General features: G+C 39.5%; 1 protein-coding gene across 1 annotated transcript; it reads right to left on the minus strand.

Annotated features, from left to right (window-relative positions):
- Positions 1-5,948: 5,948 nt before the first annotated feature.
- On the minus strand, positions 5,949-6,872 carry LOC131239586 (uncharacterized). The gene has a single exon (XM_058237391.1). The coding sequence runs from the start codon at positions 6,781-6,783 to the stop codon at positions 6,409-6,411; it is 375 nt and encodes a 124-aa protein (XP_058093374.1). The 5' UTR covers positions 6,784-6,872; the 3' UTR covers positions 5,949-6,408.
- Positions 6,873-17,446: the final 10,574 nt, after the last annotated feature.

Raw genomic sequence — 17,446 nt, forward strand, 5'->3', positions numbered from 1 at the left:
CAATATGGGCCCCAATTTAGGCAGCAAGGGCGTCCCATAATGGGACAGTGTGGATAAGGTCTATGATCATCACGGGTGGCCCATCATACAAGGAGGGGAGAGAGAGAGAGAGAGAGAGAGAGAGAGAGAGAGAGAGAGAGAGAGATGGAGGGACCCCGCCACTATGGGCCCCTTTAGGGTACAAAACATACATCAAAGGGGGTCCCAAATAGAATCCACACCATCAATCGATGGGCCCCACTTGGTCCATCACAAAAAAAAAGCACATTCTAAACCTATAAACACCCACCGTTTACTCTTCTTCTTGGATCCATGGCAAGCTAAACTACTTGGCTTCTCCCTTTGATGGAAGTTGATGGAGGTTGGATGGCTAGGATGGGAGATCTTAGGGTAAGAAGTGGGCCACACTTAGCTCTTCTCTCCTTAGTCTTTTTCTCTCTTAGTTGCTAAGAAAAATGGTAGAGAATGAGTGAAAGATGGAGGATGTAAGGAGAGAGGGATGGGTGTGTAAGAGGGATAGGATAAGGGATATGGTGGTGTAAGGAGAGATGACATGAGGGTTGACTTGTGGGTGAGAGAGGGATAGGTGAGTGATGAGTTGTACTTGATTGATTAATGTAATGTCTGGTAGAGATTCTTTCTCAGAATTTGTAATGCACAGCATTTTCTCGAAATAAACTTGGGCCCTTAACTCCTGGCCTGGGTATTGCATCGGCGCGCGAGACGCGACATTGGAACCGCAGCGACGACACGGTCGCAAGAGTACAAGTCTTAGGTCGAGCCAACTTCGATATATGAGATGCGAATTAGGGTCGCACGTAAATGCTATCTACGCATCGCAGGTTGTCGAAATTCGGACGGGAGGACCGCGAAAGCCTATAGAATGGTATGATCTAAGATACGGGTCTTACAGTGTTCGAGTTGTCAACTTAAATTGGAGTGACGAGCCTCCCTGTAGTATCCATTAAGTAATAATGATAATAACTTACCTGACATGTGTAATTGATCTGGGTGATGAACCCAAATGGATCAAGGGACACAGGTAAAGAGCCGCTAAAACCGTTTCGAGCCCATTGATCCAGTTGAGATTAGTGATACAATAGAGGTAATCTAGCTTTTCCAATATGCTGAATGAATATGACTTAATAACAATCCGACTAATCATCCATGTCACTCGCATTGCACTACAATAGGTTGTTGCGATTTAGTGTTGGAGTCGCATGACGAGGGAGTGTTAGCATTTACAAAATAGGTGTTGAAGTCGCTTGTGAGGGAGTGTTGGATTGTAAGACCCGTGCATCATTTCATAATGACATTTATGCACTTAACAAGACTAGTTAATAAGTGTTTGTTTACATGTTTTATCATTACTTGTTGCGATTGATTTGATAACATGTGTAACTTAAAATTAATAGAACCACTAAATTGATTACTCACTCCCACTCTGAGACGATGTTTAAAAACACCAACCTAACATTGTTGTCGATGCAAGGGTTATTGAATGGACGCATATATGGACCCGAAGGAGGAGTTCTCCTACTTTCAGTTGTCTGACAGACAGTTGTAGCCAGCTCCCCGCTCAGCTAGTTTTGACAGATATTTTGCGATTGATGACATACTTTACTTTTGATACATTTTCTATTCATTTTGAAACTGTATATTAGGCCCCAACTATAACCCCATACTTTGGATAGATGTATACTGTGTATGTTGGTCTATTACTTGTTTTAAATGCATTTATTTCATAGTATGTTGCAATATTTAGCTTAGTTATATGATTGCCATTAACAGCACCATTAATTCATACTTTGCAACAAGTGACACGTAGAATATCAGGAATTGAGTACTCCGAAATTCAACCGTTACACAACGCTCACTCTTTGAGGCCCACTCAATCAATTCATCCCTTCCGCCCCCACGTGTTGTCGATCAAGACCGTTTATCTAGATGTTCCGACCATAGATATCCATATGCTGGAGCAAAAAAATAAAAAATGAAAAAAGTCATTGTAGACCTTTTAGTGCATCAATGTGACTTTAGAAATAATGGTCCAGAAAAGCACTTTCTAGCTAAGTCTTTGACCAAAGGAAGAAAGGTCTAAATGCGCCGAACATATAGGACGAGCTTCTATGTAGAGAGCCTTCTAAGTAAACCTCCCTACAGGGTTGGGTACTACCCGGCCTGTCCCAAGCTCGGCACATGCCCTGGCTCCAAGGGGCCCACCGTGACGTATGGGTTTTATCCACACCGTCCATCCATTTTTCCGTATCATTTTAAGGATATAATCCCAAATTTGAGACATATTCAAGCCTCAAGTGGACCACACAACAGGAAGCAGCAGTAATAATAATGTCCACCGTTGCAATCTTCCTAAAACCCACCATGATCCAAAACTTCTCTGTCCCTTGAGAAGAAGTTTTCAATAGTAAGAATTTAATCCCTAGTACATGGTCCACTTGAGCCTTGGATCTTCCTCAAATTTGGGCAAGTACTCTAAAATGACATGGTAAAATGGATGGACGGTGTGGATAAAACCTGTATCAGTGGCCTCTCAGAGTATGCACCCTACCCTAATTACATTTATTTGTTTTTTTTTTTTTTTTTTAAAAGAGTTAAATTACTAAGATGACCTTCAAGGTATATATAATGAAATAAAGTATCTATTGTATTTTGCATGGACCACCGTTGCAGTACATACGGGGTTTTATCCGGCAACATTATCAATCCCAACAAATACGTATTATCCTTAGTTTAGGAGGAATTGCGCTAACCAATCCTAGCCTTGCGGTCAAAACAGTCGCTCCAGCCGCCTTTGAATGTAAGAAGAATGACGTATGATCCTCACCACCACGATATGTACAGTAGACTCTGGTGCTAAATACACCTTTGGGTAATTTAGACCGTTCATCTGATGGGCCATACTGTAGATTATTATTCTTCAGAATGAAAAATCCGTTTGATGGGACCGGATCCTATAATCTGTGCCGTTAAAATAGATTATTACGAAAATAATTACCAATGTTTAACTTTTTAAATGAAAGACCGGCGATTGGATTGATATGATATTTTCCTGATTTCGTCATCGATGGGCCGTTTATATCAAAGGTTTGGATCGCCTGTCCGGTTGGCTCATTTGTCTGGATACAGGTCCTAGAAACATTGTCAGCTGAAGGATCGTACGACGCTGTTGACAGAACAGACGCGGATTGCATACTGACACTGCTAGCTGCGGTCGGTGCTCTATGTGCCCGCCATGATGTGTGTGTTTTATCCAAGCCGTCCATCTATTTTTCCAGAAAATTTTAGTGGATGATCAGAATAATGAGACAGATTTATATCTCAGATTGTACTAAAACAGCTGTTATAGATGATCCAATCCATCTAATAGAGGGCCTTTAAAGTTGAATGTTCCATTTGTTCAATCTCCACTGTTTAATGTGGTATGGCCCACATGAGTCTTGAATCTACCTGATTTTTGGACTCCTTTCCTATTTTGGTCTTCTAAAACAGATGGATGGAGTGGATTTGTCACGGACTTCTCTGTGGGCCCCACACAGCCCCGGGCACAGGAAATATCTCTGTGCCGGGGTCACACGCAATCGGCTTCCTTACGGATGGAGGCGAATTTACTGTGACCCCTGTGTAACAGGGAGTTCGTGAAACGCAAAGCTCTGTGGGCCCACCGTTATGTCCGCATGACATCCACTCCGTTCATCAAACAACAGCAAACAGTGGAGATGGAAAATCCACCGTTGAAACCTTCCTGTGACCACCAAATATTTATATGTCATCCGACCCCTTCATAAGGTGAATCTCGCCAGTGTGAAGTCAAAAAACAAATATCAACCTGATTTAGAACTTCCACGGCCTCAAGAAGGTTTCAATTATGGCCGTTCAAACTCATTTTTCTTATGGCGTGGCTCACTTGAGACTCAAATCTGTCTTATTTTTGGCCTCGCATCAGAACATGACCAGGTGAAACTTATAGATGGAGATGATGACACGCATACATACAGCAACTCCACGTGACAGGTGACAGGAAACCCGCGTCCGGTAGGTAGGATGGTCCCCTACTACTTTTAACTGGCTATAATGAGGCACGGTGGAGTAGAACGGACGCGAGTTTCCTGTAACAGTGGGCCACACCACGTTGTTGCGTGAAATACAATCCGTTCATCACTTCGCCAGCTCATGTTAGGTAGATCCAAGACTCCAGTGGGCCACACCACACGAAAACAATAGGTACTGAACGTTCGCTACTGAAATCTTCCTAAGGGCCCACACAATTTTTAATTCAGGCTAGTGTTTTTGTTTTCCATTATGCTGCTTTGAATAACCACGTGAATGGATTGGATGTCGTACAAACATCACGATGTGCCGTAGAAAGGTTTTCACGGTGGGAGTTTCCATTCCTACTGTTTCCTGTGGTGAGACCCATTTGAATGTTGGATCCGTCTCATTTCCTATACTTTTAAGCCGACAGGATCAGGTCGTGTCTAAACATGAGGCTCAGTTAATAGTTGACCCAGGCTAGGTGGGTCACATTGACCGCGCACTGGTGTGGGTGTGTTAGAGGCTCATCATATGGATTGGATCACTTTACCTTGGGCCACACCAACTTGATCGGATGAAAGGAATAAAATCCAGGGGCATGTATGACTCACAGGCCCGTAATCGTGACCCAGATGAGGCATGGTTGGGCCCATTAGATTAGCCCAGCCCATTTCCAGCACTATAATTATTAATATAGCTGTAAATGAGCTCAAACTTGTTCCACTCAACTCAAAAAAGAAATTGAGCCAAGTTGAGCCGATTTTTGGAGCTTGAAAAAATTTCAAGCTAAGTTCAGGTATGTCCATGCTTGAATCAACTTGGATCGAGCCCCAACTTGAACCAAATTAGTTTGGTAACGTAGTTATTTTGATATCATTGTTGCTCACTGAGTGTTTGATGAAATAACTCAACAAAGTGTCAATTAGTGGTGAGGAATGGATGAATATAAAACAAATACCCTTATATCTTAATTTTGATGTTGTGTACTGAGTGTTTAATAAAATACTTGTAAATTGTTGTTATATCTTGATTTTGATTTTGCATATTAAGCGTTTGATGAAATATTTATAAATTGTTGCTGTTGTTTTGCATATTGTGAGAAATTGGAGGTGAACTTCGTGTTTTTCTAGAAAATGCCACACAAGTTCAATTTTGGCTTGAACTCAGCCTGGACTGACCCGATCTGCTAACTCAATGGGGCCGAGCTGGCTAGTGAGGCTCAGGGATCAAGCCAAGCTGCGTTCAAGTTGGGTCAGCTAGTGGCTGAGCCGAGTCCGCCCGACTCGGATCGACTCCTGTACAGCTCTTAATTAAGATGTTTTGCCTCAGTTGCGCTTGATGCCTATTTCTGGTCCGAGCCATGATGGGGACTGTTCAGAAGGTGGGTCCCACCGTGGATGGGCCATAAGAAAAATCATATCCGTAGGTTTCAGTCGCCACAATATGCAACTTCCGATTGTCGTGTGCAGCCCTTGCGACTGAAATTACCGAGAGCTTGGTGGTACACGCGGGGCGTATGGCTGAATGATCTTAACCATTCGTCTGATGGGCACCACTTGCATGGAAATGCTCCAGAAAAATATCAAGATTGAAGATCCTAACCCTTGTATCAAAGGACTTTAAATAGATGGTTGGGAAAAAGTATAGCAACGATCCACATTCAGTAGAAAATGGACCTTAGAATGAACGGTTGGGGTCCTCCAATCTGCAAGATTTTGAAGCTTTTCTTAATCCACAATGGGACCAATCATATCAACGGTCTGGATTTTTAAACCGTTGGCCCACGTGTTCGAGCTCGAGACTTCAGCATGCTATCCGTTTGTTGCTACACTAATTTGGCACAATTCGTCGAGCTAAATTGTCACCTTCAACTACCGTACACGTAGAATATTAACTGACTAATCTGGACCGTCCAAATCATCGGCCCTATCATGAATAAATATAGCAATAAAATAAAATTGATCGGACGATCCGAGTTGTCCGATTGTTGACACGAAATATATGGAAAAAATGTCAGAGGGGTCTCTGGTCTAAAATTCACTGATCAAAATTAGACGGTGGAGATTATCCAACCAACGTAATTTTCTGTTAAAAAGAAATGGACGGTTCAAAGATATCAACCAACTAATCATATTCAACATACATGTGTGCATGATCCCACATTTGCGCATGATCCACGAAATCGTCATCTCAAGCGAGCCAGCATGCGTAGCATTCTTTGATGAGTGGAACGGCCAGATCTTTTGTGATCGGAACTTTAGCGGTGGGCCTCACTTAATGAACGGTCTGGATCTCACATACGTATGCCATGTCAGCACATGCGCCGCGAAGATCCTATCCCCGCGCGCATCGCTTTTAGCATTTGTCTGGTCTCCGTGTCTGAGATAGATAGATGAATGCGGCAGCGACGAGCAGAGCTACCCCAACAACTCCGAGAACCAAGATCCCTGCAAGCACCACCACCTCCCACACGTGACTTCCCTCCTTCTCAGTCACGTGACCAAACTCCATGGGCCACGCCTCGTGCGGATTGCTCCGATTCCTCGCCACGTCAGACGACGGCACGTTGAAAAACGACACCATCTCGGGGGACTCCGCTTCGGGCGACTTCTGATACGGCAGGCCATGGTCCGAAGGCCTGATTTCTCGAGACGCGAATCCGACGATCCAAATTGAAAGAATATGAACGGTTAGGATGAGGCTAGATAGATTTCGCCGGAAAGAAAGCATTTTTGCTCTTTTTTGTTGTGCAGTTTCGGGAATTTCAGGATCTGAATGAATCGCGGCAGTTAAAAAAGAAAGAGGGGATGTTTGATACTTTGGCAGAGTGTGACACTTGATGCGCAGGCACTCTGGATCTGTACACGTGGCATATAGTAAGGCAGATTTAACCGACTAGGTTGAGGAAGCCGCCGTTGGTAAGTCATAGGCCAATGATCAGATTGGTTGAACAAACCTAGCCTTTGATTTGTTGGCACTTGTTTGTTGAAATAGGACCGTTGGATGTTTTCCATCTTAACCGTCCAATAAATGTCCACCAATCTAACAGTCAGATGATCAATAAGAATATCTTTTTGGTTCACGATAAATCTAAACTGGGACCCATAATTTGAATTACTTGTTTGCCACGGAGCAAGGCACACTCAATCAATTCATCCCTTCTGCCCACGACGTGCTGATCAAGACCGTTCATCTAGATGTTCCGACCATAGATATACATATGCAAAACAAAAACTCGTAGTAGATGGTGCATGCATGCGACATAGAAAAAATATACAAAAAATGCACTTTCAAGCTCATCTTTGAGTGGACGGTGGAGATCTTTGACGAAATGAAACTACTTTTCATGTGGGCCATAGAAAGTATGAGGCCTTCAAGAAAACGGTCTAGATGCGACGAGCAGATAGGACGAGCTTCTAGATAGAGAGCCATACTAACAAACCTTATAAGGCAGTTCCCAATTACGCGTGCACGAAATTGGGGAAATTTTGATGGGCATACACGCACACAGCTAAGAAAAAGATTTTAAAGAGAAAAGTAGAGTCCATTTGGGAGCTTGCATTATGGAAGGCGTTAGAATGCATATATATGAATCAAGTGATTCCATATCACAGTATTGTTTAGCAGCCTCTAATTAGAATGGAATTGGAATCCAAATCTTATGATCGAGGGCTTTTCTTTACAGCGCATATTTGTACAAATGAATTCGATTAATTTAGTTAGTTTTAATATTATATATGTGTGTGAGCGTCTTTATGTAAGCGGTGCTCTTACTTCCTAAGTTTTATCTTGGTCTTTTGGTGCAATTGGAGTGTAGTATTGACTCATGTGTAAAAATACATTTGGTTTGAAGTCATCATTAATCAAATAAAGCTTAAAATATAGGGTCGGTTGAAAACTGTATAATCGCTCATAATTCCCCAACTCAAGTGACTGTTATGGTTGATTTGTAAATTTCGAGTAAGGGCTTCGGTGAAGAAAAAGGAAAAGGTGAAGCACCCTTTCTGCCCTCACAATAATCGATCTTTACTTTATAAAATTTTGGTGTTTTTTGGATATTCAACATAATTTTGGCATTTTTATTTGACCATGTTTCATATAATCTACAAGTGTTGGGACAGGCATGTGTGTGTATGTGTATAAGAATTAGCCATGCATCACAGAGCCAGTGTGGTCCCGAGTAGGTTAATAAAGTAAAAAAATGCAATGAATAAAATGAAATACAAACTACCATTACTTCGCAGAGCTAAATGTCATTGGGTAGGTGAATAAAGTGAAAATATAGTAAATAAAATGAAATACGAACTAGCTTTATTTCACAAGAAAAGTGGCATCGTGTAGACAAAAAAAAAAGTAAAAATATTATAGATAAAACAAAATGTAAACTAGCCTTACTTCTAGGGGTGTACACGAACCGAGTTAGCTCGATTAGCTCGCTCGACTCGACTAAAAAAAGCTCGATTCGACTCTGTTCGAAGCTGAGTTCGAGTCGAGTCGAGCTGATTTTTTTGAGCTCGAAAATGAGTTCGAGTAGGCCCCAACTCGACTCGACTCGGATTGAATCCAGCTCGAATCGAACTCGGATCGAACTAGTTCAATGACTCGATTACTTTGCCATTGATGTTGCTCACCAACTGTTTGAAAAATGACTCAACGAAATGTGGCTGGTGGCAAGGAAGGTTTGGCTGGTGGCAAAGAAGGTTTGGCTGGTTGGTGGCAAGGAAGCTTTGGCTAGTTCCTTCTCAGAAAAATGCTTTCCATCTTTCATGCGTTATCATATGGCGCAGGAACCAATGCAGAGAGGATGAGATAATGCCTTTATTTTGAAACTAAAACCAACAAAATTCAACTGAATCAAACTCTCTCTATTTTCAGAGGTGGGATTGTTTAATCCTTCCTCTCTTTTTTCAGCTTCTTTTCAATTTCCAAGTTTATTTCTCTCTCTCTCTCTCTCTCTCTCTCTCTCTCTCTCTCTCTCTCTCTCTCTCTCTCTCATTTGATCATTGCATTTCATGTTCTCAATTTCTCTTCTTGGGTATTTGATTTCTGAGGATTTATTCAAGATCAAGCATTTTTTTTTTTTTCCAATTCTGCCATGTTGGTTTCTTACATAGTATCTAAAAACATAATCTAATTGTCTTCTATGCGAACTCGGCTTGATTTTGAAGTTGCGGTTAAGGTGTTTGTGGAAATGCCTCACTGGCGAACTTGGCTCGAACTCGGCCCGAGCTGGCCCAAGCTACTGATCGAACTGAGTCGAGCTGGCCAGTCAAGCTCGAGGACCGAGCTGAGCCGAGCCGAGTTCGAGCTGAGGTCAGCCACTAATCGAGTTGAGCCGAGCTGAGGCCAGATCGACTCGGTTCGACTCGTTGTATGCCCCTACTTACTTCATATAGCAAAGTGGATTAGGTAAGGAAAAAAAAAGTAGACATGAAAGAATAATGCAAAAAAAGTAAAAGAAAATGTGAGTGTAGTAGATGCACTTGAAATGTATGAAATGGAATGCAACTTGAATCGAGATATAATAGGAAAATTCTTAGCTTTAGTGACTTCTTTAATAGGCTTTTTAGTTTCCTATGCGGGACAACATGTCGACATGTTGGGAATCCTTATGGCATCTCAAGCAATGCTTTCACATGAACTCCAACTCTCTCATACTCTTTCTATTTCTATTATATCTCTCTTTCTATTTCTCTGTATTTTTCTCTCGCTCTCTATTTCTATCTCTTTCTCTTTCTTCTTTGCTTTCTCCTTCACTCTCTGCTCTCTCTCTTCCCTTATATCCTTGTTCACTCAGAATCTGTCTCATGATCTCTTTTTCTCTCTTATGAATGGAAATGAGATTCTTTATATAACCGTTGCAGTCGAGGGTATTAATGTGGGATCCGTGGGCTGCAACAATTTTCTTTCAATGATAAAGGTTTATAGATATTGCAGACCCTTATATATATATATATATATATATATATATATATATATATATATTGAATATTAAAATTTTAGTTTTATTTATTTATTTTAGTTATATAAATACCTGTATTTTTTATGTTTTCTGTCCATTTTCATTGATTTTGAATTTATTAGAAAGATCGTTAAATAAGCTTTTTAACGATACTAAAATCATTTCGATCGAACCCCATTTGCCCTATTAAAAGTACAGTCATTCGGTGTGCGAAATCGACTGCCTGCAATTTGACCGAATGATCACTTCGATCAGACCCCATTTGTCCTATTAAAAGTACAGTCATTTGGTGTGCGAAATCGATCACCTGGAATTTGACTGAATGCTCACATTTTCATCATCACATGTCCTTTTCTTTTTTTTTTAATCTTGGGCTCATCAGAAATGTTATATTCTGATAAAATTTTACATGGGACTAAAACCACTTTAATCGGACCTTGTTAAGTGTGGGCATTGAGTATGCAAAATCAGTTGTGTGCAATTTGATCGAATGCCTGCATTTTCATTGTTATATATTCATTTTTCATGATATTGAGTTCATTGAAAAGATCATCTTGTAAACTTTTAAATGAGACTGAAATCACTTCAATCAGATCCTGTTTAACCTATAAAAAATGTGGTTAGAGTTATTACTGCTTCGACCACTTGACAATGTGTAGTTTTAATAAATGGGTTAGATCTTCCTCTTAATAGCTCGGATTGGAAGAAACTTAAGGTCGGTTGAAAGATCATTTGATCACATTTTAATGAACCATAAATCACCCTTATTGGGGATCATTTAATGTCGAAATTTGTTTTCTGTAACATCATAACTACTTTGTATACAAGAACAATCATACTTTTCTTGATCTTGGAGATGTGATTTTTTATACCTCAACATCGCTTTATCCGGGGGAGACTAAGTAATAAAGAGAGTGGTCCTTGGGTTGAGATAGTTTATTTTATTCTTTTTTAGACATTAGTTGCTACGTGCAGAGAGTTCTTGCGATTCTAGAATTTGTATGTGCAATCATGACCAGATCTTTACTCGATTTGGTGTTGGCCGATTACGTCAAGTGGTTGTCTCTAGAATGTGTCGAGAATGCTCAATGTTTTACTCATTTGAATTTTTAATGATTTCTAAGTCAATAGGAGATAATTTTATTGAAGTTAAGTTGAAGCTTAAAAAGTAAGTTATTCTCATTTTAGGTGAGGTGCCTAGCTACAATATATAATATTTAATAGAATAATTGTAATAAACCCATTGAAATATATACTCCAACAAAAACTGAGTAAGCTCCAAGCCTCTAATGGCCCACAAATGTAAGAATTACCAAGAAGCAACTCATCAACATTTTTTAACCATCTATTTAGATGACCAATGATTTAAATAACTTGGATCAATCCAGTGATGTAATTTTAATGTTGCAGCTAATAATTAGATCATTTTAGTGTATTATGAGCCCGTCACACGTACACTAGATTAGCAGCCTAATGTCACTTTTATTTACATGTGTGACTCTTTTGCCTTAAAAAAGGAGTAAAATAATACCTGTCACTGGGGTTGCACCGCAAGTCTTATAAAAAAAACCTTTCTCAGACCTTCCAACCATAAGAAGCTAGCCACATAGGTGATGTTTTGTAAGAAATCCACCCTATGTATCTTTTTTTCCACATCATATTAAAACATGAGACAAAAATATGCAGCAATTCAAAACTCTAAGGGCTGTAGTATAGGAACAGGTCGGTATGGAAATGTTTACCATTGAAACCTCCTTAATGTCTACAATGATGTTTATATGCCATCCACGCTTCTCATAAGGTCATTTCTATTTGGGATGAACTGAAAACACAAATATTAGCGTGATCCAAAACTTCCATGTCCCTGTAAATATTTCAACAACAGATGTTCAATCCTTATTGTTTTCTGTCCTCTTAAGCTTTGGATCTGTTTCATTTTCAGGCCATATCCTGACTTGATCTGGCAAAATAGAGATGTACAGAGTGGATTTCTTTGCTTGACTATGGATTTGATACAAAATGTCACGGAATCCTTATAAAATTCTCTCAAATACAATCAAGCATAAGGTATCAAATGGCTTTTGATTTGCGTTCCAAACTATACTGGTATAAAATATCATTTATATCCTGAATGAAAAACCGTCTGGCAGTATAACCGTTGCCTAGAGTCCCACGTAGTTGGTTTTACCCCCACAACATGATAAATCATGATAGCTACGTATCGTCCTTAGCTTTACGGATTGCAGTGGCCAATGGTAGCTTTGTTGTACAAAACAGTCCCACTACAGATGACCATTAATGAAAGGAACACAACGGTTGGACCGAATTCCACAGAAAAAATGTCCATGTCATGGCTAGGTGGGCCCCATCAGATCAAAGGTCTGGATCACTGAATCATCAGCCACACTTGTTTAAATTCAAATCTTGGGTATACTCTATCCTGCTCATGGTCTAGAAATCCAAACATTTCATATGAAGGGTACAACCGTGGACGGTCCTTGTACTAAAACACCTAGAATAGAAGACCCTATTCATCTAATAGAAGGCTCTTAAAGTTTAATGTCGAAGGTTGCGCCGTTTTCTTATTAACCGTTTAATTTTATTTTCTTTTTGGCCACCTATAGGAGAGTTAGGAATTTTCAACTCTGGGAACTTTTTACTGCATGGGCCATCCAAAGTGAGGCCCATCACTTCAACGGTTTGGATCGACGATCTATTGGCCCGACATATACAGAATGGAAGCCCAGGAATCCTGCCCAGGGCAGAGAAATGGATTATGCCTCGCCGTTACATTAAACACGGGATGTTATTTGATATTCAGTTTTTTACTATTGTGAACCCCACCTTTTATCCAGTGGCTTTTGTAAACGATCCCAAACTTTAATTACTTGACTAAACCTATTATGTATGGACACAATATTTGAAGACTAAACCTATTATGTACAACACATTATTTGAAGACGAAAATACCCTCACTTTATGAGATATATTTCTTTCACTCCCTTATAGCTCAAAACCTTCGCACTTTGTTTTCATCATTTTTCTTATTGAAATTGCCATTGAACCTCTAGATAATATCATTCTACATTTGCCCTTTTCCATCTTGCTCAGGGTTACGTTGAATCATTCAAATTGGTTGCATTTATATACTTTAAATATTTTGGGTTATCTCCTTTTTGGTTTTCTGCAATCTTCCAAAAGGTTCTAAATATTCACTCCAAAGCACCCTTCTTCAACTTCTTCAACTTGGATTTCACTGGTACTACAACTGTGGGAGGTGCCCATGTTTAAAAAAAAGTTGGTTGGTTAAAGGTCAAGTCTATGGTGATTAGAATATCATGAGTGTATTCATGTTGTATTCAACGACAATTCACCAACTACCTGTGCAAATTCAGATAGTAATTTAATGAGAGTACCGAGTCAAACTTAACCTTTGCTTGCTCGAAATTGACGAAGAACTCACGAAAATTTACCTAGAAGTTGCCGAAATTGAGACGAGCCTAAGTCGATGACCATTGACCGACTACTCGTTCAATTTCATGTGAAGTTTGGTCAATTTCATGTTAGGCTTAGTTAATTTAATGTGTTGCCTGTTCAATTTCATGTTAGGCTCGTTCAATTTCATGTTAGGCTCATTAAATTTTATTTAAAGCTCGCGTAATTTCATGTTCGCCTTGCTCAATCTCAAGTTAGGCTCATTGAATTTCATGTTTTCCTCGCTCAATTTCATTTGAAGTTTGCTCAATTTCATATTTGCCTCGTTCAATTTGATTTGAAGCTCACTCAATTTCATGTTTGTCTCGCTCAATTTCAAGTTAGGCTCCTTCAATTTCATTTAATGCTCACTCAGTTTTCATGTTTCCCTTACTCAATTTCAATTAAAGCTCGCTCAATTTCATGTTTATCTCGCTCAATTTCATTTGAAGCTCGCTCAATTTCCTTTGAAGCTCTCTTAATTTCATGTTTGCCTCGCTTAATTTCATGTTTGCCTCGCTTAATTTCATTTGGAGCTTGCTCAATTTCATTACTCGCCTCGTTCAATTTCATTTGAAGCTCGCTCAATTTCATGTTATCCTTGCTCAATTTCTTGTGAAGTTCATTCAATTTAATTTGAAGCTCGCTCAATTTCATGTTTGCCTCACTCAATTGAATGAGCACTACATGAAATTCATCGAGTGCAACATCAAACTACTTTCTTTCTCTTTGGCATCATCTATTGCGTTTACGGGCATCATTCAATTGCTCTGGTGTGCATTAGATCCTAATTATCAAGTTTTCCTTTCTTGCCTCATTGAAATTCCATAGCTCTGGTATGACATATCGTCTAATTAAATTTTGTTCATTCATATCCACATCCATCTAAGCTCTACTTATGTATACTTGAAAATGTGTAACTCCCCACTTATTCTTTAATTCATTTAGCTCTACATTATCATCATTTATTATTTCAATGAGTTCTTGGTCATACATTATTTAACCGAGTTGTATCTTATGGTATACTTCTATTGTTTAGTGATTCATTGATGATATGTAGTGGTCGTTCAATTTCATGTTATGCTCGTTGAGTTTCATGTAGTGCTCGTTTAATTTGATGTGATGCTCCTTCAAATTCATGTGATACTCATTCAATTTCATGTAAGTCTCTGTCAACTTCATTTTTTTTTTTTACATGCACACATACCCCCCCACACTCATGCCGTAGTGGAATTTCACCACCTATGGGTACTCAAACCCTTGACCAGGTGTTGAAACTCCTAAGAGTCTACCACTGGAGTAAGAGTAAGGACCCTCTGTCAACTTCATTTGATGCTAGGTCAAATTCACGTCATCGAGCCTAAATGTAACATGGGACTACTTACCTTCTATTTGGCATCTCTTGCGTTTATGAGTATTATTAAATTGCTTTAGTATGCATTGGTCCCTCTTTCAAGGTCGCCTTCCTTTCCTCTTCGCAATTCCATAGCTCCGGTATGACTTATCGTCCACTGAGATTTTATTTATTCATATCCATCTAAGTTTTAGTTGTATATTTGAAAATTTTAACATCTCGTTTATTCTTTATTTCTTTTAGCTTTACATCATCCTCATCTATTATTTCAGTGATTTCTCGGTCCTCTCTTATTTAACCGAGTTGTATCCTATTGTATGCTTCTATTATTTAACGATTCATTGATAATATGTCATTGTATTTGTTTTCAGATAATAACTACGAGAATCATCATATGCTCTTATGGTGGGGAGTTAGTATATGAAAATAATCAATACATGTACAAGGGTGGAAAGTCGAAAAGTATTGATGTTGGTATCGAGGCTACATATGACGAGCTTCTATATAAAACTTACATGATTATTAAGAGTAAACCAACATATTATGATATTAGGATGAAGGCATTGTACCCTTGCTCAAACGAATCAATCCCTCCAATGAAAATCGAAGACGACGAAGATGTGAGAGTGTTCTTGGTAGCACGGTTGGAGCATTCGGATAAATTCATCACTTTAATCATCAAGATAGTGCAACACATTAATGAGACAATACACATAGACCCTGTGGGTGAGGAACCTGGGATGAAATTGGAATATATGGCATCACCATCACAAGTGGGACTAAGCAACAATCCATTGCTCGAGCCACTTCAAACATCAAACTTTGTGACTAGCGAAGTAAGCTGGGCAGGTGACCTTAACCTCAGATAGGAATACATGGCACCACCGTTATCTACAAGAGCAGATTTGCCTTCATCATCTACCACCAAATCTGTATGTGTAAGCGATATTCCTCTTCCCGAGCTTGCTGAAACATCAAACTTCATCACCAGTCAAGTTATTGTGCCTTTCGAAGATGCTGCATTCACCAATATAGATCTGTCAGAGTATACAGATTCATTGGATGAGCTGATCGATATAGCCGTTGGCCAAACATTTAAGGACAAGAGCCGATGCCAGTATGTTTTGAGCTAATTTGCAATTCGTAAGAACTTCTAGTATAGGGTCTTGTACTCATCATCCAAGAGATTCATCGTGGTATGTTTCGAAGATAAATATGAATGGAGGGTTCATACATCTGGGCGAATGATGTGGGGATATTTAAGATATGAAATTATATGTCCAAACACACGTGTGGCATGTCATGGATGAAGAGTGATCACCAACAAGTAAGCAATAAATTAGCCTGTGAGTTGGTTGCTAACGGAATTGGGCAACGCCTATAGTTAAGGCTGAGTGATATTGTTTTCGCCATGCAGGAGAAATATAATATTCTTATCAGTTATAAGAAGACATGGCGTGCAAAAGAGCTCACAATAAATCGCGTTATGGGGTCTTATGAAGACTCTTGTAATGAACTTCTGATGTATTTACATGAATTGAGGATGGCCAACCTGGGGACGGTGACTGCCGTGCTTATTAACCCAGAGACGAGCAGGTTTGAGAGATGTCTTGTAACGCTCGGACAATGCATTCGAAGTTTTTAAAATTCTATATGAAGGATATTGGCCATTGATGAGACACATTAAAGGGTAAATACAAGGGTGTTCTATTCATTGTCATAGCCGTAGATGGCAGTAATCATATCTTTTCAGTTGCTTTTGGCATCGAGGAGTCAAAGAACAACAACTGTTGAAATTGGTTCCTTACCCACCTCAATTGTACGTTAGGGGCTCTTCTGGGTCTTGTGATTATATCAGACTGACATAAAGGTTTAATGAAAGAAGTTCTCTAAGTCTTCCAACATGCAATCCATGGCTACTGCGCCTACCATATATATATAGAAACCTGGTGGACACATTTAAAGACAAGTTGTTGGAAATCTGCCACTGGCGGGCTGTAAAGACCTACAGGAGGGCTGATTTCAAAAAGTTAATGCATGATATCGAAATAACCAACCCTCCAGTATATGCATGGTTGAGAGAAATAGGGTACGAAAGATGGGTATTTTCATACTTTTCAGGAAAAAGATTCAACTTCGTCACTACAAACATATCTAAGTGCGTTAATGCTATCTTCAAAGAAGCATGATGACACCATGGGCTAATGAACAGTTAAAAGAGAATTTGGATCATCATTTGTAGGGTCGTTGACACCATGGGCTAAGGAACAGTTAAAAGATCTTGTACCGAAGGTCAGATATGTCCGTTGTCATGCAATTTCTCATAATGAGTACTATGTTGTGGGAGATTATAACGATACAGTTAAGTTAGGTGAGCATTCATGTACATATCACGAGTTTGACATGAAGGGGTTCCCTTATATGCATGTTCTTTCAGTATGTATGAACTACAATCTTCCTCATTAATCATACTACTCCCCATTATACATGGCATAAAATTACTAGATCACGTATAATGAATCCATATACCTGGTACGTGACAAGAGCCAATGGAAAATATAGCCTGAATTCAGGGAGTATTGTGCAAGAATTAATCCCTCACG

Source organism: Magnolia sinica, chromosome 1, assembly GCF_029962835.1.
Source record: "Magnolia sinica isolate HGM2019 chromosome 1, MsV1, whole genome shotgun sequence".
In the NCBI taxonomy this organism is placed as follows: Eukaryota; Viridiplantae; Streptophyta; class Magnoliopsida; order Magnoliales; family Magnoliaceae; genus Magnolia; species Magnolia sinica.

Excerpts from the sequence above, each read along its gene's own strand:
- LOC131239586 (XM_058237391.1), bottom strand. The coding sequence starts at position 6,783 with ATGCTTTCTTTCCGGCGAAATCTATCTAGCCTCATCCTAACCGTTCAT.